At 42.1% G+C, this 27,949-nt stretch overlaps 1 protein-coding gene across 1 annotated transcript in view; it reads right to left on the reverse strand.

Moving 5' to 3' along the window:
• The window catches only part of ZDHHC17 (zDHHC palmitoyltransferase 17), an 82,890-nt gene extending 55,650 nt beyond the window's left edge, over positions 1 to 27,240 (reverse strand). Inside the window, exons 1-2 of the mRNA XM_081082544.1 lie at positions 27,003 to 27,240; positions 8,436 to 8,539 (exon numbers count right to left, since the gene is read on the reverse strand). Coding sequence (XP_080938670.1) covers positions 8,436 to 8,539; positions 27,003 to 27,095 — 197 coding nt within the window. The 5' untranslated portion in view covers positions 27,096 to 27,240. The remainder of the gene's footprint in view (positions 1 to 8,435; positions 8,540 to 27,002) is intronic.
• Between the last annotated feature and the right edge of the window lie 709 nt (positions 27,241 to 27,949).

A 27,949-nucleotide genomic window follows, 5' to 3' on the forward strand; every position in this document is an offset into this window, starting at 1 on the left:
CCCAAGCTGTCAGTTGGACATCCTGCGAGGGCTCCCGGACTGCAAGAGGGCACAGGCAGGGCTGAGGGACCCCCCCAACCCTGAGTCACGAGTTTCGTGCACTGAGCCTCTAGTTAAGGACATAAAAGAGCAGTAACAAACAGCGTATCAATGACTTACATTAATATCAAGAAGAAAAGATGTTTTACAAGCCTCAGTCTTCTTTATTTCAAATTTAGTTTTGATATTCATGAAGGAAAATTTTAAAAGGATGTGTTGGAGTGGGAAGTGGATTGGGTTGGGGAAAGAGTCTTGTGAGTTCAAGCTAATGAACCATAAGAAAAAATCTACTGGGAGAGTTCTAGGAGAGATGATCATATTTGATAAAGACGGTAGTGGCAAAGAACCTGATCCTTTTCCACCTTTCCGCTTTGGTAATTGTGAGGCAGCCTAAATTTTTAAAAACTTTTTATTATGGAAATTTTCAAGCATAAGCAAAAGTAGAAAGAATCTATATTATAAAAGGCCTGTGGCCGTCATGCCTTAACGTGGAACGACCAAACAACTGGTCACCAGGAGGTGCACCTCTCAGTCCCCCCCCCCCCCCCCAACCATGAGCCGCTCGCAGCGGTGGGGCAGGGCTCGTGCGAGGCTGGCAGGGCTCACACGGGGCCGATGCCCACGGCTCGTGCAGGGAGGGCCTGGGGGCCCACGGCTCGTGCAGGGTGGGTCTGGAGTCCCTTGGCTCGTGCAGGGTGGGTCTGGGTCTCGCGTGATTTCACACGCTGGGCCTCTAGTAGTACAATAAACCACCAAGAATCCATCCTCAAGCCTCAAGAACCATCAACTTTATTCTAAACAAAATACTGGGTCCTTGGAACTGAGACACAAAAGTATATTTAAATGACTATATTTGTAATTTCTTAATCAGAGTGGTCTTCAAAATGGGGAAGGCACCCCATAGGAAGAGGTCGCAGTAGGAGTGGCACATTAATGGGACACTCAAAGCAAATATTAAAATTTCTACCTATATTCACATCTTACCTAATACAGAAATTAGGCTTTACTAATATTTGGTACAGACTTCACATTGCTATTCTCACTGGCTCTGTATTGCATGTGTACACTCACTCACTCACACACCCCCTCACCCCCCCGCACACACACACACCCAAAGTAATCAACCTGAGGAAAGACCAAGAGTTCCACAAATTATAGTAGACAACAGTGGTACCTTCTTCAATTCCTTGTTCTTTTTCAGAAAATTGTTTACATATGCCCAGTTCAGTGAACTAGGTATATTACCTTAAAGAGCAGAATCTACCTCACATTTTGAATGAAATACGTGTCCATAAAAATCTTAACCATTCAAAAAATCACTGATTATTTTTCTAACAATTAAAAGTGAGTACGCATTCATTTTCCCTTTAACAAAAAAGACAAGTGTTCCAAACTGCTGGCTTTGCGTGTGAGGCAGGGGATAGTCATGCCAAAAAACTGTGAGTAGTATGCTAGCAACCATATATTCTTAAGAAGGGTAAAGATATTTAGTCTGTTCCCCTTCAAGGCAAAGGGAATAGTGAGAAAGTAACTATTTTTATTTCAGAAAAACTATAAAGAGAATATTTTTTAAAAATGTTTGGAAATATTTCCATCATTACATAATACTAGAGGCCCGATGCATGAAATTCATGCAAGGGGCTCGACCCTTGCAGCCCCTCCCAGCCTTGGCCGGCCCTCGCAGCCCAGCTTCATCCAGACGGTCATTCTGCTGTTTGGTCTAATTAGCATATTATCTCTTTATTATACAGGATAATTTCTGAAAGCTTTAAATACATCACCTATAAAATCCTTCTCATGTGGACATACTGAAAAATTTTGATACAGTTTTCTAACATGTGTGAACCCATTTCTTGTAATTTCAAAAATGCCAAAGTCTGATTAATTTGTAAGAATTGTCATCAGAAAATGGATGTTTACAAGATAAAGATAAAAAAATATTTGCTTAGTGATTAAAGCTGAAAAAGTAATGACTGTGACTTAGTAAATGCAGCATATATTCCAATTCTTCCATAAGGGAATTATGTTTCTTTGTGAAGTTATCCTTTTTTCAGCAATCAATCAATAATTAAATAATTAAAACAAAGTACCTAAAAAATCAATTTAGGATCAGATTTCTATATCATTTATACATATACCATCTAAAATAATAATAAGAAAGCCTGTTTAATTACACCACTCACTGTAAATAAAATTAATAAGACATTAAAGTACATATTTAATGTATACATAAAATATATACACCAATTTCCTCCAAATTGATCTATAAATACAATGAAATTCTAATTTAAATCCTAAATGAATTATCTCATGAAATTCCTAAGGAGAACCCTAAAAATTCATTAGTGAGAGTAAAAGGCCAAGAATAGCTGAGACCATTCTGAAGACTAAATGATTAAAACAATGTGGAACTATAAAAGATTAAACAAATGGAAGAAAAAAGAGTATTTAGATATGGACCACAGAGTGACATCAGCATCATGGTATAATAAGACTCCATCATTTTGTTCCCCCTCCAACAATAATTCTGTACTATTCACAGGCAAAGTGCCTCTGTGGAACTGTGGGATCCAGAACCATACATCAAGTGATCTGGGAGAAGTCTCACTCACCCGTGTACTGGGTAATAGGAACAAAGACCTCTATCTCAGCTGTGGCCCCTGCAAATGGTCCATGATCTGGGCTGCAGTCTGAGAGCTCTGGAAAACACTGTTTTAGGCAATCACCTATGGATGAGAGCCTTTGTGGAAGTCCAGGTTTCCAGAGAGGTTGCAGCACATTGTTTCAGCAGAACAATATGCAAGTTTGGACACACTGGAGAGGAGTACTGAATCATAAGCTACATGACCTGGGAGTGGGAAGAGGCTGGGAGAGCGGCAGACAGGACACTTGGAAGGTATATATATTTATTTTATGTATACATTAAGGGACACAGATCCCACTAAGTTCAAAGCAGACTCCATCAAAATACATAAATAACTTTTACAAATTACAAAACGATAAAAGAACTCAAAATGGGTAAAGGATTTAAAATGGCAATTCACACAGGAAGAAACCCAAATGGTCAATAAACATAGGGAAGATATTCAACACCACTTGTAATCAGAGAAAGGCCCATCAAAACAGAGAAAACTCATTTCACAACTATCAAACTGACAATTATTAAGTATGACAAAACTAGAATTTAGTAAGAATGTAGTAAAAAAGAACTCTTTCGACATTGGAAGTATAAACTGGCACAGGCACTTTGGAAATCAATTTGGCAATAACTGCTAGTGTTGAAAAAGAATATCCTAAACAAGACAGAAATTCCACTTGAGTGTCTACCTTAGAAAAAACTCTTGTTTATGTGCAGGGGAAACAAGTGGAAGTACATTCACTGACACAATGTTTATAATAATGAAAAAGTAAAAGAAATGTTAAGTGTCCCTCAGTAAAGAGTGATACAATACAGTAATCCCCCTTCACCCTGGGGAGATGATTCCAAGACCTCTAGTGGATGCCTGAACCTATAAATAATACTGAACTCTACATATACTATGTTTTTTCCTATACAGAGGAACCTATGATAAAGTTTAATTTATAAACTAAGTATAGTAAAAGATTGCTAACAATAATAAAACAATAATATACTGTAATGTTATGTTAATATGGTCTCTCTCTCTCATGCTCTCAAAATATCTTATTGTATTGTACTCACTCATGTTGTGATGAGATGATAAAATGACTTAAATTGAGAACTTCACCTTTTTACTTAAAGGAAGCACTGTAAGGCTTCATTTTGGCATATCCAAATTGTGCTTTGGGGCCATCCTTAAGTAAAATAGGGGTTACTTGAAAACAAGCACTGCGGTTTTCACCTTGACAGTCAATCTGATAACCAAGATGGCAACTACTAGTAAGTGACTAAGCAGGTAGCTTACATTCATAAATATGCTGGACAAAGGAATGATTCATGCCTTAGGTGGGATTCAATGAGACAGTGCGAGATTTCATCATACTGCTCAGAACAGTGTACAATGTAAATGTAAATTGTTTATTTGGGGAATTTTTCATTTAATATTTTTGGACAGTGGTTGATCATGGGTAACTGAAACTACAGAAAGCAAAGCCACAGATAAGGGGCAGACTCAGTCTGTACTATAAAGCAGTGAAACTGAATAAACTAGGTCTTTATTAACAACTAGAGGCCAGGTGCATGAATTCATGCACCAATGGAGTCCCTTGGCCTGGCCTGCGGGATCGGGCCGAAACCTGCTCTCCAACATCCCCCAAGGGGTCCCAGATTACGAGAGTGCAGGCCAGGCCGGGGAAATCCCGCCAGTGCATGATCAGGCCGGGAAGAGATGTGAGAGGTTGGCCAACTGGGGAGGAACCATGGGAGGGGTCCAGGGTGTGTCTGGCCCTGTCTCGCTCAGTCCCAATCGGCCCGACCCCAGCAGCAAGCTAACCTACCGGTTGGAGCGTCTGCCCCCTGGTGGTCAGTGCACATAACAGCAAGCAGTTGAGCAGCCATAGCATATCATTAGCATATTATGCTTTGATTGATTGAATGGCTAACCAGTCAACTGGACACTTAGCATATTAGGTTTTTATTATATACTAGAGGCCCGGTGCACAAAAATTTGTGCACTCCGGGGGGGGGGGGGGTCCCTCAGCCTGGCCTGTGCCCTCTCACAGTCTGGGACCCCTCGGGAGATAACGACCTGCTGGCTTAGGCCTGCTCCCGGGTGGCAGAGGGCAGGCCCAATCCCTAGGTGCAGCCCCTGGTCGGGCTCAGAGCAGGGCCGATTGGGGAGTTGGGGTGCTGCCACCTGTCATGCACAGAACAGGGCGGATCGGGAGGTTGTGATGCCACCCTCAGTCACGCTCAGGGTAGGGCCGATTGGGAGGTTGAGGCACCGCCCCATCACATTCAAGGCAGGATCGATGGGGAGGTTGCGGCGCCACCCCGTCATGCACAGAGCAGGGCCAATCAGGGGGTTGGGGCGCTGCCCCCTGTCACGCACAGAGCAGGGCCCATCAGGAGGGTTGGGGCTCCATACCCTGTCACGCACAGAGTAGTGTTGATCAGGGGGTTGGGAAGCTCCCCCCTGTCACGCACAGAGCAGGGCCCATCAGGGGGGTTGGGACTCCATACCCTGTCACGCACAGAGCAGGGTTGATCAGGAGGTTGGGGAGCTCCCCCCTGTCACGCACAGAGCAGGGCCGATCAGGGGGTTGAGGAGCTCCCCCGTCACTCACAGAGCAGGGCCGATAGGGGAGTTGGGGCACCGCCCCCTGCCACACATAGACAGGGCGGATCAGGGGTTTGGGGTGCCGCCACTGTCACACTCAGGGCAGGGCCGATGGGGGGGGGGGGGTTGGGGCGCCGCACCCTGTCACACACAGAGCTGCAGGGCGATCAGGGGGTTGGGGAGCTCCCCCCTGTCACGCACAGAGCAGGGCCGATCAGGGGGTTGAGGAGCTCCCCCCTGTCACGCACAGAGCAGGGCCGATCAGGGGGTTGAGGAGCTCCCCCGTGTCACGAACAGAGCAGGGCAGATAGGGAGGTTGTGGCCCCACCTCGTCACACACAGAGCCGCAGGGCGATCAGGGGGTTGGGGAGCTCCCCCCTGTCACGAACAGAGCAGGGCAGATAGGGAGGTTGTGGCCCCGCCCCCTGTCAAACACAGAGCCGCAGGGCGACCAGGGGGTTTGGGTGCTGCCCCCTGTCACGCTGATCCCGGTGCTAGAAGGCCTCGAGGCTCCGCTGATCCCGGTGCTGGGAGGCATATTACCCTTTTACTATATGGGATAGAAGCCTGGTGCGCGGGTGGGGGCCGGCTGGTTTGCCCTGAAGGGTGTCCTGGATCAGGGTAGGGGTCCCGCTTGGGTGCCTGGCCAGCCTGGGTGAGGGGATGATGACTGTTTGCATCTGGTCACACCCCCTTCAGGGTGGGGGTCCCCACTGGGGTGCCTGGCCAGCCTGGGTGAGGGGATGATGGCTGTTTGCATCTGGTCACACACCCTTTAGGGTGGGGGTCCCCACAGGGGTGCCTGGCCAGCCTGGGTGAGGGGCTGAGGGCCGTTTTCAGGCTGGCAGGTGACTGAAGCTCCCAACCTGTCCTTTTTTCTTTTTTTCTAATTCTGGGCCAGCTTTAGCTTTGAGGCTCGGCTCCAACTATGAGACCTCCGCTGCTGAAAGCAGGTTTCTGGCCTTTGTTTACCTTTTGTATTTGAAACAATGTTGCAGTCCTGCTGGCTGAAGCCCAGGGTTTTGTTTAGCTTCTATATTTGTTACAATGTTGCTTCGAGTGCAGCTGAGAGGCCGGCAAGGCAGGCGGGGAAGCTTGGCTTCCTACGTCACTGAAGCAAGCAAGCCTTCCTGTTCGCGTCAGCTGCCTGGCTGCCGGCCGCCATCTTGGCTGGCAGTTAATTTGCATATCGCCCTGATTAGCCAATGGGAAGGGTAGCGGTCGTACACTAATTACCATGTTTCTCTTTTATTAAATAAGATAATGATAATAAATCACAAAAGTGATATAGTTTTTTTAATAAAAGCAAGCTGCAAAAGGATATGTAATGTAGAATACAATTTATATAAATTTTAAGCATATATTACAATAGCATATTTTGTTTATAAATATTTGTAGAAATGTACAAGGATGTTCATGAGAATGATTCACAGCAACTTCAAGAGAGGTTTCCTTGGGGGAGACAGGGAAAAGAACACACTGAGCAACCTGTAGTAACTACAGTAAAATGTTAACATCTGCTTAATCTGACAGTTATTCTTCTCTATGGGACTGAAATGCTTCAAAATTTAAATAAATGTTTTTAAAGGTAGAAATTATAGACCTCATACTTAGATACTTTTCAAGAAATAGAGTAGTTACAAAGGTATGTGAGGGATTAAAAAAAAAACAGTTGTGTTGTGTGTTTTTTTCTTAAAATAAAAGATGTTATAATATATTTGCTGATGAAAATGATGCATTAGGTAGGGCAAGAGAGATTAATGATAAAGGAAAAGCAATAGCAAAAGAAACAAAGTCTCAAAAGGAAAAATGAATGTAGAGCAGTATAATTTGTTAAATACAATTGGCACAATGTACTTTGATTTTTTTGATACATAACATTCAAGAAAGTAGGGTGACATCAGTAGCCTAAGGACTTCCAAAGTTTGCCTCTCCACAAAAGTAACTAAAAATCTGGCAAAAACTGTCAAGAGTCAACTTTTTCAAAATTCTGAAAAGAAACAAAAGCTTTCAGCAATCCAAGGAGCAACAAGAGAATGGTGGTATTTTAACATATCATGGTCCCATCCTCTGCTTCCCAGCTGCCTTAAAAAATAAGATTGTGTTATGGTACTGGAGTGAGCAGAATAGGGATGGAGTCTTTCAAAGCTTCATTCACAAAGAGGAGTCATTATTTGACCTGTCTGGCTGTCTGCTTGAAAGACCAATTGGATCTCACTCAAACTCATTAAAAGCTTCTCCCTGGGGTTGTGCATGTCGATGTTTTAACATCGCAGTTGTTTGAGATGATGGATAGTAGTTGGAACAAACAACAGACAAATCAAAAAGCTTAAAAACAAGACCTAAGGAACAAGATATCCATAGAGGCTTTAAAGAAGTTTGGACATATTCTTGGGAATCTAGAAGGCCATGCACATTAGCTGTTGATAGCCCAAGCTCTCACCTCTGATTGACCTTGAGGTTCTATATAAACAGAAAGTGAAGGCTAAGTCAGAGTTGGCAGCTGCCTGGCTGAGTGTTCAGTGTCCCAACATGCACAAAGAATCCCTTGACAAAGATCAAGGCTTAATGATTCTAAGGAATTAAGAAGTCTGTCCCATCTTTACCTGACCACGAACTGAATGGAGACTTCAGTGACCACACAAAACAAAGATACAGACTTTACAGAATAGTTCAGAAATGTCACAAACAACAAACCCTGGAAGAACGTGATATCCAGAATTTTCACATTACATTATTTGACAAGTTTTCAACAAAAAATTATAAGACATCGGGGGTGGAAGTAGCTGGGGGGGTGGGGGGGAGCGTCAATCGGGAATAAAGGAGACATATATAATACTTTAAACAATTTAAAAAAATTATAAGACCTCCAAAGAAACACGAAAGTATAATTTATACTGGGGGCGTGGGGGTGGTGGTGGCAAGTAATAGAAACTGTCCCTGAGGAATGCCACACGCTGAACTTAACTAGACAAAGATTTTAAATCAGCTATTTTGAATTTGTACAAAGAACTAAAGGAAATCATGTCTAAAGAACCAAAATATGAAAACAATGTCTCACCAACTATCCCTTTGTCTATCAATAAAGACAAAGAAATATGTGTTCATATTTCACTTAAAATACATATATCAAAGAAAACAACTACAACAGAAACTTACTGTGTAGCCTTGACTATGTCCCATGTGCTATAATCATCAATATGAGTTTTCCGTCCAAGAGGTTCACCATATCCATGGTTATAATGGCTTTGGGGTTTAATTTCCTTTTAAGAGAAAAATCACACAGAGGCAAGAACTGAGAAAAGTTACAGGAAACATTTCAATATTTCTCTACTGTTTTACATTATTTGAAGAATGCTCGTTATTGAAATTATTAAGTTTTATCTTTTCTGAGGTCTGTACTCTTTAGAGAAAAACCCTTGGTACACACTCCCAAAACAGAAAAGATGCTAGACCAGAAATTAGTGACAAATTAGTAAGTGAAATTCATCTTTAGTTCCATAAAACTCTCTTATCTCTTCATCAAATCAACTCTTGTTCTCTTAGACCAGTTTTTCTATTATTCTAACATTACCCCTAGGCCTAACACCTTACTCTAAAACAGCCATGGGCAAACTATCCAGCCCAGTTTGAAATGAATAAAACTTAAAAAAAAAAAAAAAAAAAGACCGTACCCTTTTATGTAATGATGTTTACTTTGAATTTATATTAGTTCACACAAACACTCCATCCACGCTTTTGTTCCGGCCCTCCGGTCCAGTTTAAGAACCCATTGTGGCCCTTGAGTCAAAAAGTTTGCCCACTCCTGCTCTAAAACCTTCATTACATGCCAAATAAACTCTAGATTCCTAAAGATAAAAACTCAGGGATATTATTCTTCTACTATTCTCAGATATTATCTTTTCTTATACTCATTCATGCTGAGGACTTATTAAGCATCTACCATTAGATGCATAAGGAACAATGGAACAGCTCTGATAAAATGTAAACCCACTAAAGTAAGTAACTTTTTATATAAAAATTCAATTAAACAACAATTTTGTAGAATATTACTAGTATATCCAAAGCTTATATGCTATGTGTAATTTTCTATTTAAAATACAAAATTTGTTATGCATAATCAGCATCCTCAATATAATGTAGCACTGAGATACAATTATATTTTCTTATATGCAAACAGAAAAATTGAGCATATTTAATTCTAATATCACCCATTCAAATTTCTATTATTCTGTTCTCTCTCTCTTTCTCTCTCTCTCTCTCTCTCTCTCTCTCTCTCTCTCTCTCTCTCTCACACACACACACACACACACACACACACACACAAATGTAAATGTAAATAAAAGGATACAGCACAACAAGCTATCTGGAAAGAATGAAACCCTTAAAAGAATTCATGCTCTCTTGGCCACTGATATTTAATAATCCAAATTGAATGGCATTTTATTGAAAGAAAAAGGCTATTATCTTTAAATTACTATCGCCTTTCAATTTGTTTGGGAAATTCCAAAATTAGTTTGTTTGAGCCATAAATTTAGAAGAATGTCAATCTGAATATTTTCAAGGAGAATTAAAAAGTTTCACAAAAGCAAATTCTGCTTAGTAAAGAATGTTTCAACAGATTAGTTCCTTATGAAAATGTTATAGCTAATATTAAAATGCCACAGTAATAATCATTAATCTACATTAGCAGAAGAAAATAGACATAAGTCTTAAACCAAGATTCACAACATGCATAATGCATATAGTTTACTAAGTGATTTTTTTTCTTTGAGATTGTTCTTGGACTCCATTAAAATAAAACTGGTTAAATTTGAACATGGACAGGGGTATAGCATTTTAGGTATGTGTAACATTTTGAATAACTGATGAAACAAACCAATTCATAAGACTTAACCATTTAATATTTTTAAAACTTTTCTGTTTAATTTTTCCAATGAATTACAGTTCTCAACTTCTCTATGCTCTATATTCAGTGGAGTGAAGTCAAGAAAGAAACTTCTTAGACCAATAACACTTCCTTCTTTCTAAGTCTTCTGTTCAGATTTTTATTCTCCTCTACCACCAGGAAAATAATTTTTTAAACTTTTGATTCTGACTTCTGTGAAACACACCTGAAGAAAAATAAAAACTGTTAGTCCCTGGCTGCTGTTGCTCAGTGGTTGAGTATCGACCTGTGAACCAGGAAGTCATGGTCAATTCTTAGTCAGGGCACATGCCTGGTTGCAGGCTCAATCCCCAGTAGGGGGAGTACAGCTGATCAATGATTCTCACTCATCATTGATGTTTCTATTTCTCTACCTCTCCCTTCCTCTCTGAAATCAATAAAAATATTTTTTTTAGCCCTGACTGGTTTGTCTCAGTGGATAGAGCGTCAGCCTGCAGACTGAAAGGTCCCAGGTTCGATTCCGGTCAAGGGCATGTACCTGGGTTGTGGGCACATCCCCAGTGGGAGGTGTGCAGGAGGCAGCTGATGTTTCTCTCTCATCGATGTTTCTAACTCTCTATCTTTCTCCCTTCCTCTCTGTAAAAAAAATCAATAAAATATATTAAAATATATATATATACATATATATATATATATTTTTTTTTAAACTGGTAGTAGTTTACAAGCAAAATGGAAAAATGTTGTATATCCAAAAAGACATGTATTGAGAGCCTACTATATGTAAAGCACTCTCCAATGTACTGGGACCTCAGGCCAGAATAAGTGTAAGGCCAGTGCAAAGTTTAAGAACGTGCCAAAAAACTCAGTAATCACAATTTAAAATATTTTAATGCATTACCTTTTAAAAATAAAAAAAATGCAAAAAAATCCCTAACATCACCATTTTGAATATAGACAGCATCAATACTGCTAATTTTTCTATTTGCACCAGGTTCCACAATGGCTCAGAGAAGCACTACAAACACCAAACACAGCCTCTTGTCCTCAAGGACTTTACAGTCCAGAGTGGAAGGACAAAGTAAGAAATATAGGTCAAATAGTACTGGTAGAAGCAAAAACCTTCCAATAATAAGTTAAAACCTAAATAAAGACATTACATCCAAAAATTAATAACTTTAAAAACTATTTCAAGTTGAAAAATCTTTTAGGGCAAACTGCTATTTTTTTTTTTACTAATGACAAATATAGTGCTTTACAGGCACATAACATTCATAAAACAAAAAGTAAATTTCTACTTAAGGCTTACTTACTACTATAATGTTTTCATGCTCTTTAAGGTCATTTTTATCCCCAGAGACCTATTCTCAGTTTCTCTATAGTTTCTCTAATCTCATTGACACTGACAAATACGATCTTCCAAAAGCACCAAAAATCACTATTTTTTCTAGTAATAGTTTTATATTAAACCTACACTGGTATCTGTGTTATCCCATCTGTAAGGTTTTTATTTTATTATTTTTACTTTTTAGTAAAAGAAATGATTTTTTTTAAAAGATGGCTTAAAAATATCCCTAGATTAATTCTAGCAAGGTACAGTTATTCCCATAAAAAATAGAAGAAATGGCAAAGCAAATCTCTTACCTGACTTATTACCCTCCATTATTATAAAGAACTTAAATGTATTTTTCTCGCTTTTACACAGATTGGAAACTGGTTCATCTCTAGAACTAGTACCCTATCAATATGACAAATGCCAACACTGTCTATCAAGATAACCATTATCACTAGTCCTAGATATAACAACCGTAGTTTTTAAACTTTGAAAACATAAAATAAAATAAAAATACTATGTTCATGTAAATAAGTACACCTTGAAAATATACAGACAATATCAATTTTTTTAAATTACCAATTTGCTATTATATCAGATACAATTCAACATACAAATATTTAATGACACTTTAAAATTCTGTAATTTTTCCTTGACTTTAATAGGAACCAAGAAGCAATTTAATTGATAGCTCTGGCAAGAAAATACTAATTTAAAAATATATATGTAGGTCATTGTACCTTTTAAAAATGCATTAATTCCATGAGAAACAGCTTGGTGTAATAGAAAAAGTCCTTGAGTATAAGGCTATTGAATTGAATGTCTGCCACTCTCTTATCTAGGCTACAATCCAACAAGAATTCAGGCCCCTTATTTGTAAAAAGAGAAGGATGAATAAGATCTTCACGGAGTTCCTCTGAGTTGTTTCAAGGACAAATATCAGGACATCAAAGAGCTAAAAGGTTCCAAGCCCCACTCAATTCATTTCCTTCTTAAACTGTAATTTATCCTGTGTTTAGATTTCTTTAATTAAAAACAAAAGATCCAGCTGCTCTTAAAAAACACACACACACACACACAAAAAAAAACCCACAATTTAAACTACTAGATTTGAAGTCCTCCAAGATCTCTTCTAAGGCTAACATACAATGATTTTATACATTAGAGTACAGAAAATACAGCCACTAGGAAAACACAGCCCTGGTACTTGTTGAAGAGAGCTGGAAGGTGAAAAAGAACCTCCAAAATCAACTGCTGAAATAGTAGATAGGAATAAGAAGAGCTGTGATAAGCTCAGCTACTATACCTTGTTGCTAAGAGAAATCAATATGTTAGAACTCAACTTATACAGCAGGTATAGGCAAATGCTGACTTACATGCCAAGGTGATAGATGCCATAATACATTTATTCACATGCAGGGTAGAATTATAAAACCAATCAACTAGTTACTAAGTGTCTGTGACCAGAGAATCCTCTATTGGCCCAGTGCTTCTAAGTTTATACCAACCAAATACAGATGTTTTACAAGTACTCTACCAGAAAAGGTTCTCCAAGAATAGGTCCTATGGCACAGTATGTCTGAAAACAGACACACAAGGTAAGTTCAGAAATATTCAGAAAGGAGAGTAAAGGAAGGGACTTACCAGCAATTACAATTTATTAGAAAGCAAACCAATATAAAAATAGGGGCATTGGTTATAAACAGTCAGAGCAATGGAATAGAGCTTGAAGAGTGAGAATCAGAATCAGGAGGAAAAGACATTCAATAAATGGTATAAAAAGGACCATTTGCGTGTGTTTTTTTGTTTGTTTGTTTTTTTTAATTCAGCAGGCTTCAATATAAAAGGGTAATATGCTTGATGGAAAGATGCCAACAAATACAGCCACAGCTATAGTTTCTTTAATGGCAGGTGATACTGAAATGAGCCTGAGAATAACAGGGCCAAAGCAGGATTCAGGGCAGTAGGCTCCTAGGTGAAGGCTTTGCCAGGTCAGCCACTCTCCATGAGAACATACAGATGCCTAGACCTAATGACAGAAGCATGCACCACCCTCCTGTTCTTGGGGAGTCTTTGTGTTCCTCCCATCCCCACCCCCCACCCCCCGGGCTCTTGATTGTTCTGGATGGAGACTCTGACCATATGCCCAGTGCTCATGGGATCTAAGTAACTTGTTCCAAATGGCTACAGGGACTTTTCCTGTTTACTTCAAGACAGTAAACTGAAGATCCCAGAGCTGTGACTATACCCTGGCAGGACCAGGCCTCAGTCTCCTGAAGATTCTTCCTATGGATTCCCACCTCATTCCTTATATCAGGTAACTTCAAAAGCCAGACCAAAGATTTCAAAATAAAAATACTGGCAATAAGTGTCCTAATGTGTTAAAAAAAAAAAAATCTAAGACAAGCATAAATAACAACATATTTGAAAAATGGGCAGGATTTAGAGAGAGAAACCAAGATGGCGGCATAGGTAAACACCTGAAATTGCTGCCTCACACAACCACTTCAAAACTACAACTAAAAGACAAAACGGACATCATCCAGAACCACAGGAAAGATGGCTGAGTGGAAATTCTACAACTAGAAGGAAAGAGAAAAGCTCACTGAGACTCATAGGAGGTGTGGAAGTAAAGTGCAGAGGTATGGAAGCACGCACGGCAAGGGCTGGCAACTGAGGATGAGGTTGTCTTTTTTACTCGGGAGGGAGTCTCAAGCTCCGACTGCTCTGAACTCCAGTTCCAGGCAAGTCTCTGGGGACCCAGAATCATTCGGGGAGAAACTGGACTGTCTGGCAGGGGGCAGAACTTGAGGGCGGCTTTCTCTCAGAGGTGCCTGCAGTGATTACTGCAGGACACTGAGACCCGGAGTCTCTTAGGGCAGGGCTGAGGATCAGCCATAGTTGTTTGCTCCTGTTGATTCCCTGAGACCCTTCCCCACCCAAGCTGTGCGCAGAGCCTTTTGCATAGGAATGACCTGGCGCTTTGCAATCTGAAAATTACCTAACAAATTGCAGCTGGGTCAGAGAGACCCAGAACATCCAAAAGAAGGTCCAAAGCCCCATAGCAGCTTGCATTGCTTCACAGCTGGGCCTCATATGGGCACCTCCAAATCCCAAACAAAGAAGAGGAATCTGCAGATCTCTCCATAGCTCCTGCTGGGTAGCCTCAGGTAGAGGCTAAATTAGCACCTCCTTAGAGATCCAAGAGCCAGTGTACCCAGTGGTCAGAGTGGGACCATCCAGATTACAACTCCTCAGATCCATAAGGGACACACTCAGAGGGCAGACTCAGTGAGCACCAAAGCCCCACTGAAGCAAGTCTTGTCCCAGAAGGGTGTCCCCAGCACAGAAGTTCTCCCACCATAACCACAGCTGATTCTCACAGCCAATTGGCCTGGAGGTCAATTCCTCCCAGTGATACCTACAACAATCAAGGCTTAACTACAACAAGACTGTGCACAAAGACCACAAAGGGGTGCACCAAGAGTGTGTCCACCTCAGGTAATTGGGGAGGCTGAGCCACTGGGCCCCATAGGATACCTAGCAAACAAAGCCACCCTATCAACACAGGGAAGCATAAAAACTGCGCAGACAAAGAAACAGATCACAAATGACAGAAATGGAGGAAAGCAAACGACTGGATATAGAGTTCAAAACCATGGTTATAGGGTTTTTCAAGAATTTTCTAGAAACCGCCGATAAATTTAGTGAAACCCTCAAGAAATCTAGTGAAACCCTCGAGGATATGAAAAAGGACCAACCAGAAATTAAGCATACACTGACTGAAATAAAGGATACTATGCAGAGTTCCAACAGCAGACTGGAGGATTGCAAGAATCAAGTCAACGATTTGAAATACGAAGAAGCAAAAAACACCCAACCGGAAAAGCAAAAAGAAAAAAGAATCCAAAAATATGAAGAGAGGGTAAGGAGCCTCGGGAAAACTTCAAGCGAACCAACATCCAAATTATGGGGGTGCCAGAAGAAGAGAGAGAGCAAGATATTAAAAACCTATTTGAAGAAATAATGACAGAAAACTTCCCCTACCTGGTGAAAGAAATAGACTTACAAGTCCAGGAAGCGCAGAGAACCCCAAACAAAAGGAATCCAAAGAGGACCACACCAAGACACATCATAATTAAAATGCCAAGAGCAAAAGACAAAGAGAGAATCTTAAAAGCAGCAAGAGAAAGAAAGTCAGTTACCTACAAGGGAATACCCATACGACTGTCAGCTGATTTCTCAACAGAAACTATGCAGGCCAGAAGGGAGTGGCAAGAAATATTTAAAGTGATGAATAGCAAGAACCTACAACCAAGATTACTTTATCCAGCAAAGCTATCATTCAGAACTGAAGGTCAGATAAAGAGCTTCACAGATAAGAAAAAGCCAAAGGAGTTCATCACCACCAAACCAGTATTAGATGAAATGCTAAAAAGTATTCTTTAAGAGGAAGAAGAAGAAAAAGGTAAAGATAAAAGTTATAACAAATACATATCTATCAAAAAGTGAATCTAAAAATCAAGTGAATAAAAAATCTGATGAACAGAATAAACTGGTGATTATAATAAAATCAGGGGCATTGGAAAGGGAGTGGACTGACAATTCTCGGGGGGGAAAGGGGTGTGGAGGGTGGGGGAAGAGATGACCAAAATCATATACCTATGGATGAGGACAGTGGGGTGGGAGGGGGGGGGGATTGGGTAAGGGCAGAGGATGGGGTGGGAACTGGGTGGAGGGGAGCTATGGGGGGAAAAAGAGGAACAACTGTAATAATCTGAACAATAAAGATTTAATAAAAAATATGAATTAAGTAGAAAAATAGTGATTTAGATAAATAGAACAGAAATCATGGGAAACTAACATTCTAGACATTGAAGCCTGAACGATAGTTTGGGTTTGCAAGGTAGCATTGGAATGATTTTTTCCTTGGTAGACTCAAAGAAAGAAAGAATAGGAAGATTTGGATTTTATGGTTTCTGATATTAGTCTGGACAACAAAGCTCTTTAGTAAAGACTCCAGAAAAAGCAATAGGGTTCTTTTATGAAGGACCTGAAAAGGTCCTCAAGAGAACTTAAAACTTTCCTTTCTGAATTCAATATAGTATAGACATTCTGTGTAAATTGACACCAAAACTCAGTTAAAAAGTCATGATTTTAATAAAGTAAGTTTGAAATCTAATCTATGTCATAAAATATCAATCCTACCCAAGTTTCTGGAGCATGTATAATGAAGTAAAAAAATGAATTCACTCTAAAAAGAGAGTGGCCATGAAGACTGTGTCAAGAGTAGACTGGTAACCCTTTCAAAACTTCACAAAAAGATTGGCATTAAATTGACAAAAAGTGTATCTTTGTTTACTCTTATTCTTTATCAGTATGTACTTTTTCCAAAGACTGAAATATTTGCAACTGCTTTGCAGACTACAGTTCATTAAAAATAATTGTAGATTGAAAAAAAAAAGAAAAATGGGCAAAGGCTATGAAGACAATTCAAAGAAAAATACAATGCAAATATGAGTAAATTATATTATCTAATCTAAAAAAATATGTATAAATTAATTAAATGTTACAAAAAAAGGGGAAGCGAAATCAAGTCAATAAAATTCTAGGGCATATACATGCTACTTTCAAGACACATGCCTTTGGTGCATAGCCTATACACACAGGTGAATTAGCAAGCCATTAGGGCTTACCCATATGCTTATGATGTGCCCTGTGTAAATATCTGCTGTTAGTATCATTCTAATAGATTGGACTCTAATTCAAGGAACTAAATGTACTTAATTATATAATGTTGCTGCTGAAATTTAATTCCATTAAATGTACAAGATAATATTAGAACACTATGTAGGGCTGCTAACAAGAAGAAAATAGAAAAGGAAAAAAAGGTCTCTGTGTACTTGATTCATTTCTAAATCCTAACTAAAATCAATGGGCCAAATGTGAGGCCATCTTAAAACCTAAGAAAGTAATGAACTAAATTCTAGAGATATCATAAGGATTTTTTAAAAAGAAATATTGATTATATATAATGAAAAAGGTAGCATAAGCATAAAACTTTTATAACCAAGTGAATAATGAATAACAAGGGAAACCAGTAACCACATAATACATAAAATAACTTTCTTTAAAAATGTTTTTAATAGTGCCAGCAGAGGGCACTAAACTCAAGAGAGAATTCTTTACTAACCTATTTGATGCATCCATCCTCCTTTAAGGAAACACTGGACAAAAATGATGTGGTTATATAATGGAAAGATTTCCATTTTCTTTTCCAATATGCAAATGGTCTCTTACATGTTATGTGTTCTGCTGTGGTCCCTGATCCCTGGCTAACAGTACATGAATGCTGCATCTAATATCAGAGTCCAACTTGAGACACAGGTTCTCTTCATAGTGTAGTACCACTTCCTCAATCCAAACTATCTATCTATATCAAACCCTACTATGCAAATCAACCAAATGGCGGGATGACCTGCAGAACGACTGGTCAGTGGGGGGCGGGGCCAGCAAGCGGGCAGCACCAGGCCGTCCAAGGCAGGTGCCAGTAGGGGGCCCCTGATCACCCCACCAGTCGCCCGACAGTTCGGCCCTGATTGCCGGTCAGGCCTAGGGACCCTACCCATACAGGAATTTTGTGCACTGGGCCTCTAGTCAAATTAATAATGCTTGCTTCCAACAAAATTTAGACCAGGAAAATGTTCATTATCTTCTAGTTTCTTCAAAAACTTGTTTTTACTTCATTTCCTTCTAGCATTAATCCATATGTACACACATATTTGTAACAATATGCATAAAGTTGGCATACTTTTTCTTTCCACAAATATTTGATCAACAAATGTCTATACGCACACAAAAAAAGTCTCTGTATGTATATTATCTCTATCTCTTTAAAAATAAACATTTTTAAGATAGTTTAAGTTCTAGATAGTTTAGATATAAATATCTAACACTGACATAGTACATTTTTTTACAATTAATGAACCAATACTGAAATATTATTATTAACTGAAGTCTATTCTTTATTCAAATTTCCTTAGTTTTTATATAATGTCCTTTTTCTATTCCAGGATCCATCTAGGATACCACATTACTTTTAAGTTATAATGGCTCCCTAGGCTCCACTTGGCTATGATAATTTCTCAACTTTCCTTGTTTTTTATAAGCTTGACAGTTTTGACAAGAACTATCAGGTATTTTGTAGAATGACCCTCAACTGGAATTTGTCTTTGTGGGCTTTTTTCCCCCATTATTAGACAGGAATTATGTTTTTAGGAGGAAGCGGTTTTTAATTGAACCTAATTCTGCAAATCTCTTTGAACACTGGTATACAAAATTTATTTGCTTAAATGTTTATATATTTTATGGGATTTGTAATCATAGCACTCATATATTTTATATTCTTCCCTCATATTTTCTCATGCCATTACATGTAATTTTTGTAAGTATTATACTGCTGTTTTATATAAAAAAAAATTTTAAACCTCACCTGAGAATATTTATTTCAGAGAGGAAAGAGGAGAGACAGAGAGAAAGAAACATCAATGTAAGAAACATCAATTGGTTGCCTCCCATACGTACCCAGACCAGGGATCGAACCCACAATCTAGGTATGGAATAAAGGAAGATATGCAGACCCTTTGTAATGGTTAGTTGAGATTTGAGATGTATGGCAAAAAAATGCTGGCATCCGAAACCCCAGTACACAGAAGAAAGAAGCTGCTCTGCACTAGAAGAAAATGAAGCTGAAAGGCAGAGATGAGAAGAGACAGAAGACAGTTTGGTGATCTTCTCAGCTCAGAGCTTACTTGTACTTCTGCCATCCTAAATTTGGGTTATATGAGCCAGTAAATTCCCTTTTTTTTCCCCAAGTAAGTTTTAGAAGGGTTGGTGATATTTGCAACCTGGGGATTCTAACAATAACAACTTCAGTCTTCAGCTCACAGAAGAGTTTATGTTATTTTATTTTCATGAGAATGAGGATAGTTTTGGTCACCAATTTTGTTCATCCCTCATTAAATCATGCATAAATTAGCAAAGGTACATAATCAGAAAGTTGTTTTAAAAAACTGAAGAAGGGTATAAAACAGTAACATCTCAATCAGTAGTTATCATTTTTTCACTTGATTTTTTTCCTAATATAAAACAACTGATAAAAAACACAAGCTACCTGACATATATAGTATACAAAAAGAAACCTTCAGGTACATTTAGCCCAATGATCTCCATTTCCTCAACAATACTACTGATAATGAAAACAATGAGCCTAAGACACTATAATATTCTGACTTATAAAAGAAAAATTCTATCATGTTTAGTATATATTATCCCTAGAAAATGGAGTAATTCAATATGTATTATCCCTAGAAAAATGGAGTAATTCAGTATGTATTATCCCTAGAATATGGAGTAATTCATTTGAAACAAAACCTAAAAATATTCTGTTTAGCCCTCTAAAACTCAGGAAATTAAGCTCTTCACAGTATCTCCTTCACAGAAGGTTGAAGTTCCACTGTATTTTCAAATTAGCTGCCTGTAGCTTTATTTTAAGGATTTTTTAATAGAAAACATTATCCAGCCCAGCTGGTGTGGCTCAGTGGTTGAGTGTCAACCTATGAACAAGGAGGTCACGGTTCAATTTCTGATCATAGCACATGTCTGGTTTGCAGACTCAATCCCAGTGGGGGGCGTGCGGAAGGCAGCTGATCAATGATTCCCTCTCAACATTGATGTTTCTACCTCTCTCTCCCTCTCCCTTCCTCTCTGAAATCCATAAAAATATTTTTTTTAAAAAAAAAGAAGACATTATCCAATAATTGGATGAAAACTGGGTGAAAATTTTACTTGCATATTTTATAATATAGTATTGTCCTGAATCAAGTTTTCAAATGAACAAGTTTAAAATAGTTAATATTTGATTCTTGAATTACCCATCTGTAATATAATCTAAATATAAAATCCTATATAATAAAAGGCTAATATGAAAATTGTCCCCTTGACCAGGAGTTCAACAGGGAGTTTGACCGGGGGCAGGGCCCCTTGGCCCCTCCCCCCAGCTGGCCCCACCCCTGACTAGCACCCCTCCCCCGATCGGGGGTGGTGCGGCTGGCCAACCACCCGCGGCCCCTCCCCCGGGCGGCCAGACCCCACCCGTGCACGAATTCGTGCACCAGGCCTCTAGTAATAATATAATTATTACTAGAGGCCTGGTGCACAAAATTCATGCACTCAGGGGTGGGGTTCCCCCAGTCTGGCCTGTGCCCTCTCACAGTGTGGGAGCCCCGTGATTGATCGCCCCAAAGAGGTAGACCCCACCCACCCATCCGGGGCTCCTCGATGGATTGCCCAAAAGAGGTAGCCGGAGCCGCGTGTCCCGCCTCTGCGGCAGGCGCGCAGGGCCATGGGAACCCCACCTCCACTGTGAGCGCAGCCATCTTGTGACAGTGTCAGGGTATCATACATGAGGGCGTGACGGCTACTTAGCCTTTTATTAGTAAGGATGATGCTTTGAAAGAGACTTGCACATAACCTTGATACTGAAATAATGCCTTTTTGGATTATGTAGTTGTTGAGGGTTCTGTTAAAAACACATTCCATCAAGATCCCTTCACTAACTAACCCTAACTAGTCTAACATACCCTTAGGATACTCTCTGGAGGAAAAGAGGTTCACATGCCTTTTTAATTTTTAACAAAATGTGTGCGCATGTACACACACTCACCATCTATCCTGAGGGATCTGCAGGACTTTGCAATGCCCTATTTTGTATTCCTCTTTACTTTGTGGCCTAGCAAAGCATCAAGACCATACTTAGATGCTCAATAAATAAATACTCCTCAAATCATAGCACACATCTTTAAGAAAATTAAATAGTGCAAAAAGGCGTGTAAAAAGAGTCCTCTGCTCATCTCCTCAATTCCCAGACAATCAAATTTAATTTTCTTAGCTATTAGTCAGTTGCTTCCATATCTAATTCTAGAGGCCCGGTGAACAAATTAGTGCACCAGTGGGGTCCCTCGGCCTGATTTGCACCCTCTCGCAATCAGGACCCCTCAGGGGATGTTGGACTGCCGATTTCAGCCTGATCCCCACAAGCCCGGCTGAGGGACCCCACTGGTGCACGAATCTGTACACCGGGCCAGTTTTGGCCCAATTCCAGCAGGCCAGGCTGAGGGACCCCTCTAGTATGTAGATAGATAGATAGATAGATAGATAGATAGATAGATAGATAGATAGATAGGTAGATAGATATAGATATAGATATAGATATAGATATAGATATAGATATAACCCTACTATGCAAATAGACTGAACGGCTGAACAACAAAACAACCGGTTGCTATGACGTGCATAACATGGCGGGCGTCGGCCGCGATGGGATGCTGGAGAAGGTGAGCAGGCGCACCAGACCAAGCTGGGGCACTGGTTGCTATCATCAGAGTGAGTCTCTGGTGGTTACTGAAAATTCTTTGCTCCCACGCTCCTCAGTCCCACCCGTTGTACCTGCTGCTGTCGCTGGCCCCACTCGCACCCACTGCCAGCACCTGGTGCCAGCCCCGATCGCTCGGCACCATGAGTAGGTGCAAGCGGCAGCTGCTGGCCCTGATCACCCCTGAGGGCTTCTTCACCTCCCCCTGCTCCTGAGGAGCAATCGGGGCAGCAGCCACCGCGCGCACCTGCTGCTGGCACCGGCCCCACTCGCACCTGTAGCCAGCACCAGAGCCGCCACTTGTACCCACTGCCAGCGCCCAGGGCTGGTCCCGATCATTCAGTGCCATCAGCAGGTGCAAATGGTGGTTGCCGGCCCCAATAGCCCCTGAGGGCTTCTCCACCTCCCCCTGCTCCTGCGCGGTGATCAGGGCAGCCACCGCCGCTAGCACCACTGATGGCGCCGGCCCCACTCACACATGCTGCTGGTACCAGCCCCAATTGCTCCGCACCATCAGCAGGTGCAAGCGGAGCCGTCAGCGCGTGAGAATGGCAGCGGCGGGAGCGGGGCTGCCAGCAGGAGGGGCTGGGCAGGGGCGCGGAGGATGGGACAAGACCCGCCCCTGTGCCCATCACAGTCTTGCGGCCCACAGTTCCTTTCAAGGTGCACAAATTCATGCACTGGGCCCCTAGTATGTATATAAGATCTTTAGTTAATCTCTTCCCACCCTCCCACCACCCGCCTTCCCTCTGAGATTCATCAGTCTGTTCCATGTTTCCGTGCCTGTGCATTGAGCATCTGCCCCCTGGTGGTCAGTGCATGTCATAGCTACCGGTCAAATGGTCAAACAGTCACTTAGTCTTTTATATATATAGATAGATGTGTATACTACTACTAGAGGCCCAGTGCACGAAATTCCTGCACTTGGGGGATGGGGGGGGGGGGACGACTCAGCCTGGCCTGCGCCCTCTTGCAGTCCAGGAGCCCTTGGGGGATGTCCTGGAGGCAGGAGAGGCTCCCGCCACCACCGCTGCACTTGCCAGCTGTGAGCCCGGCTTCTGGCTGAGCAACGTTCCCCTGTGGGAGTACACTGACCACCAGGGGACAGCTCCTGCGTTGAGCATCTGCTCCATGGTGGTCAGTGCACATCATAGCGACAAGTTGTTCCACCATTTGGTCGATTTGCGTATTAGCCTTTTATTATATAGGATTGCTTGAAATATTAACTTCTTACCACAACATTAATAGCTAACATTTATAGTGTTACTAAATGCCACAGAACTTTCTATACATTATCTCATTTAATCTTCACAACTGAACTTTGTATACATTATCTTATTTAATCTTCATTTTAGTCTGGAAGACTGGGACAAGTTCAATAATTTGCCCAAGACCACAGCTAGTAAGTGACAAACTTAGGATCTGAACCCAAGCAGCCAAACATCAGCCCTCACACTTTTAACCTATCTGCTCTTGTATCTACCCACTTCAGAGTCAACTCTTATATACTTCTGGAATAATTCTCTCAAATTAAATAAAAATACTGAGCAAAATAAAACAAAAAATTCAACACATAAAATGGCATTTTTCGCAACTAAATATAATTTTTTGGTTCTACAGGTCAGTAATTTTCAACTTTGGCTTTGCCACAATCCCCTGAGGTAACCAATTAGTTGCATTTTCATTTTATAGATATTGACTCAGTGGTTAGTATGCTTAAGGTATAATATTTATAAATCTAAATTATAATTTTATGACCTATAACCTTTTTGCTGAATAATAAAAGGAATGAGATCCTAAAGATTGCCAGAAAGATACATTTTAAAGGGAAAGAACATGCCAGTAACCTATCAGAAGGAGAAACACAATTTTCAAAGTAATTTTATACCTGCTTTCTGAAAGCAAATGAGTTATTTTATGTGACTGTAAACATGTGTATCTCTAACTACACAATAGGGGAAAAAAAAATAGTAATGGAAAAGGCAAAGTCACATTTACTAAAGAAAAGCTTCAAAAAATAGATTTTATAAAATACTAGAAGCCCAATACACTAAATTCATGCACTGGTAGGGTCGTCCCTAGTGGCTGCCAGCTGCCTCCGGGTGCTCCCTCTCTTCCCCTGGCCAGCCCCGCCCCCTAGCTGAACTCCCGGAAGAACTCTCGGTCAAGGGGATAATTGCATGTTACCCTTTTATTATATAGGATGTGAAGACAAGAGATGTAGTAGTACTTTGGTTTAATATTCTAAATAACAAAAAATGAGACATGAATATGAACATGTGAAACAAAAAAGTGTGACCATTAAAAAAATGAGAAACTAGAGAGAAGGCAAATTGGGGAAAAGGAAGCAGGCAAGAGATGAAAGCCCTAGATAATGTCGGCAATCCAGTTCAAAGCTCAGATCTTGCTGAAACAGCCCCTATAATAATGCTCTGGAAGAAGAGAGTATTGTGGCCTCATTCTAGGAAAGAACTGAGATGACTTCCTGAGGATGTACTAGTGGGTGAAATAGATGACTAGTAATAGCAAGTCAGCTGAACCTGTAGACCAGCGGTTCTCAACCTGTGAGTAGCGACCCCTTTGGGGGTCGAACGACTCTTTCACAGGGGTAACCTAAGACCATCAGAAAACACATATATAATTACATATTGTTTTTGTGATTAATCACTATGCTTTAATTATGTTCAATTTGTAACAATGAAAATACATCCTGCATATCAGATATTTACATTACGATTCATAACAGTAGCAAAATTACAGTTATGAAGTAGCAACAAAAATAATTTTATGGTTGGGGGTCACCACAACATGAGGAACTGTATTAAAGGGCCGCAGCATTAGGAAGGTTGAGAACCACTGCTGTAGACCAACATATTACGGCTTCTATCTCTCCACTAAAGTCTGTCTTCTAACCATTCTAGATGAAAGGAATCTGACACTCCTTGTAGGTTACACTACTCAGTTCAGCACTTATTTGGATTCTGTTAAGTGTCTCATGTGCATATATCTTCCCAACTAGATCATTAACTTCTGGAGAGCAGAAGCTACCCCATTTATTTTCGTTTCACCCATATAACCCAGCACAGTGCTATGCTTGAATCTTGAAAAATCACAACATACAATTAGACCATTAAAGTTTGAGGAAATCTTAGACTTATGTAGTCTGGACTCTATCTTAAAAGCAAAGACACTAAAAGTAGTTAAATGTCCACTAGCCTCAAGTCAGAGCTGGGATTTGCACCCTAATCAGTTCATCCTTTCCCAAATAGCCTCTAATTTCCGCCATTGTGATAAAATAATCACCTATTTAGTCAGAAAACAAAGTAACAGCACCAGTATGTCAAGACCTTTAGTAGATTGGATTGGCAGCCTATGTGCCTAGGTCTCTGAAGCCTGCTTTATACACATTATTCTATTTTATACTCCCAAGAACTCTAAGAGATAGGTATTATTAACCCAATTTTTAAAATGCAGAAAAAGTGCTCAACCAGCATGGCTCAGTGTTTGAGCATCTCCCTATGAAACAGGAGGTCACGGCTGGATACCCGGTCAGGGCGCATGTCCAGGTTTCCGGCTTGATCCCGTGTGGGGGCATGCAGGAGGCCGCCGATCAATGATTCTCTCTCATCATTGATATTTCTATCTCTCTCTCCCTCTCCCTTCCTCTCTAAAATCAATAAAAATAAATTTTTTTAAGGGAAAAAAAATTCCTTGGCAACATTTTCAATCCATCATCTGAAGACTACTTTGTCTACTTCCTGATATATTTTCAGGGCCTTGATATATTCTCCAATCCCAGAAAATGTTACCACGTTGGTTAAAAAACAAACAACAACAAAAACATAAAAAAGGTATAGTCTTACTGTTCAGTTCTATCTGTCGGAAACCCAGAGTAGCCTTTTCTATTGCGACTGACCCAGGTATATTCCTAAGGAACTGTCCGTCTCTTTTTGATTAATCAAAGTAATGAATAAGAGCCTAGTTGAGTATTCATATATGACATGGTTAAGTGCTTGTCTTTATTCACACCTTCCTAAATAACATAAGCATGCCACAGATCAAAATCCAGAAATACAGAAAAGCCTTCTAAGGCAGAGTAGCCGGGTACAGACTTCTATGTTCACCCGACTACAACGCAAAGATGGTCTTCATCCTTGAATCGCATAAAAACTACAGGGACTCTTCCGGAAGCTTCGCCGCTGCCCATCCACACATCACTGCGGGTCGTGAAAAACAAGAATTCATCAAGAACTGCTGCCAGGCCTGGACTAGCACTCGCTCGGCGACCCACTCAGGGGTAAGCAAGTGCAGAAGGTGGCTGGCCCTGGAGCGGGGGCACTGTTTACTTACAGGGGAGGATACTCGCGTGATGGGTAACGTGTTGCACTGTTCTCCTCCGGCTCCAAAACAAAAATAAAAATAAAAATATAAAAATGGTACCTTGACGAGCTAATGGGAGCGTGGGTCCATTCCCAAAAGTTTTGACCTCCCTTTTTAATTGCTTAAGGGCAAATGCTCAAATAGGACACCCGACACAAGGTGCTGCTTATATGAGGTGCTGCTTGCAGCATAACATGGAAGGACATCACTTTGTCCAAGAAACTGTGTTCTTCCTCTATACTCCCCCCGCCCCCATACACACACACACACACACACACACACACACACACAGCCAAATGGGAGGAACTGACAGCGTCATGCACTCAGGCGCATGGAAAGAAGAAATCAAAACTAAAGGCGCTTCCTCCTCGTCGGAGAAGGTTGGGGCACGACTGGGGGCTTCAGGAGCGGTTCCGAACCAGCACCATGGCCCCCGCCGCCGGTGCACAGCGGGCATCAACCTCTCCAGCTCCGTCCTCCAGGCTCCGCCAGGGACCGCGTCCCGGAGCCCGCCCCGGCCGGGCCCGCCCCGCTATCTCCTCCCCCGTTATCCGCCCGCGCCCGGGCCTGGCTTAGCCGCCCCAAACTTGGGCACGTTCCACTACCCGCCACCCGCAGGCCCCCGCCCTCCGCCGGTCCGAGGGCGAAACGCCCGGGGACCTGAGGGCGAGGAACGCGCCCCGCGCCGCGGCTCACCTCTGGGTGCAGAAGAGGCACGCAGCCCGCTTCGGCCTCGTACTCATCCGGGCCGTCCGCCATCTTGGTGTTAAATCCCTCCGCCCGCTGCATGCCGGGAGAAAGCGTTCACCCTCGCGGGGCTCGGGGAAGGCGGAGGGCGAGCGGCAGGGCGAGCGCGAGCCCGGCCGGCGGCGACGCGACCGCCTCCCTCTGCGGCCGCTGCCCCCGGACGCCCCCTCTGCGCCCGCCCCTCGGAGGGCGCGGGTCCCTGCGCGTGCGCGCGAGCCGGGCCGCCCGGGCGGGAGCGCGCTCTGCTGCACTGCGCGGGGCGGCGGGCGGACCGCTCTGGGCGTGGGCCGCGCTGCTGGGGGCGGGCCCCAGCCCGAGGCGGAGGTGCGCCTCTGCTCGCCCGGAGAAGGCGCCGGAGGGCAACTGAGTCCTTAAAGTGGGGAACCGGGCGGCGGCGCGGGAGCGGGGGCGGCCCTGGAGCCGCGTGGCCGCGGTCGGGGGCGCAGGCAGCCGGGCGGCCCGGGCCCACAGCCCCACTGTCCCGCCCCAGGACCCCGGGACCCCGGGACCCCTCCCTGGAGACCCCGGCGGAACCCGCACAGGCTCCAGGTTTGGGAACCTCCGGCTTGAATCCAGACGCGCATCCCTGTGAAGACAAAAGACTCACCCCCTTCCTCCACGCTTCCTAAAGGTCACCCCGAATGTATGCCCGCCGTGGGGCCGCCCGCAAAAGCACGAGTAATGCTGGAGGCTTCCTCCTAGAGCAGTCTTTTCAAAAGGACCCCAGCCTCTGCTCCTGGATCCTGAATGAGCAGGAACCTCATAAAAAAAATGTACGTCCGCAAGGCCCGTGCAGCCCCATCTAATGCATGTTCATGCGGGCCGGGCATTCAGTTCCCTGGAAGGGGAGCCCAGACAACACGGCCAAAGCCACTTGTAAACGCATCTTGGAGCCG

Source organism: Myotis nattereri (genome assembly GCF_964212035.1).
Source record: "Myotis nattereri genome assembly, chromosome: 2".
NCBI classification, from domain to species: Eukaryota; Metazoa; Chordata; class Mammalia; order Chiroptera; family Vespertilionidae; genus Myotis; species Myotis nattereri.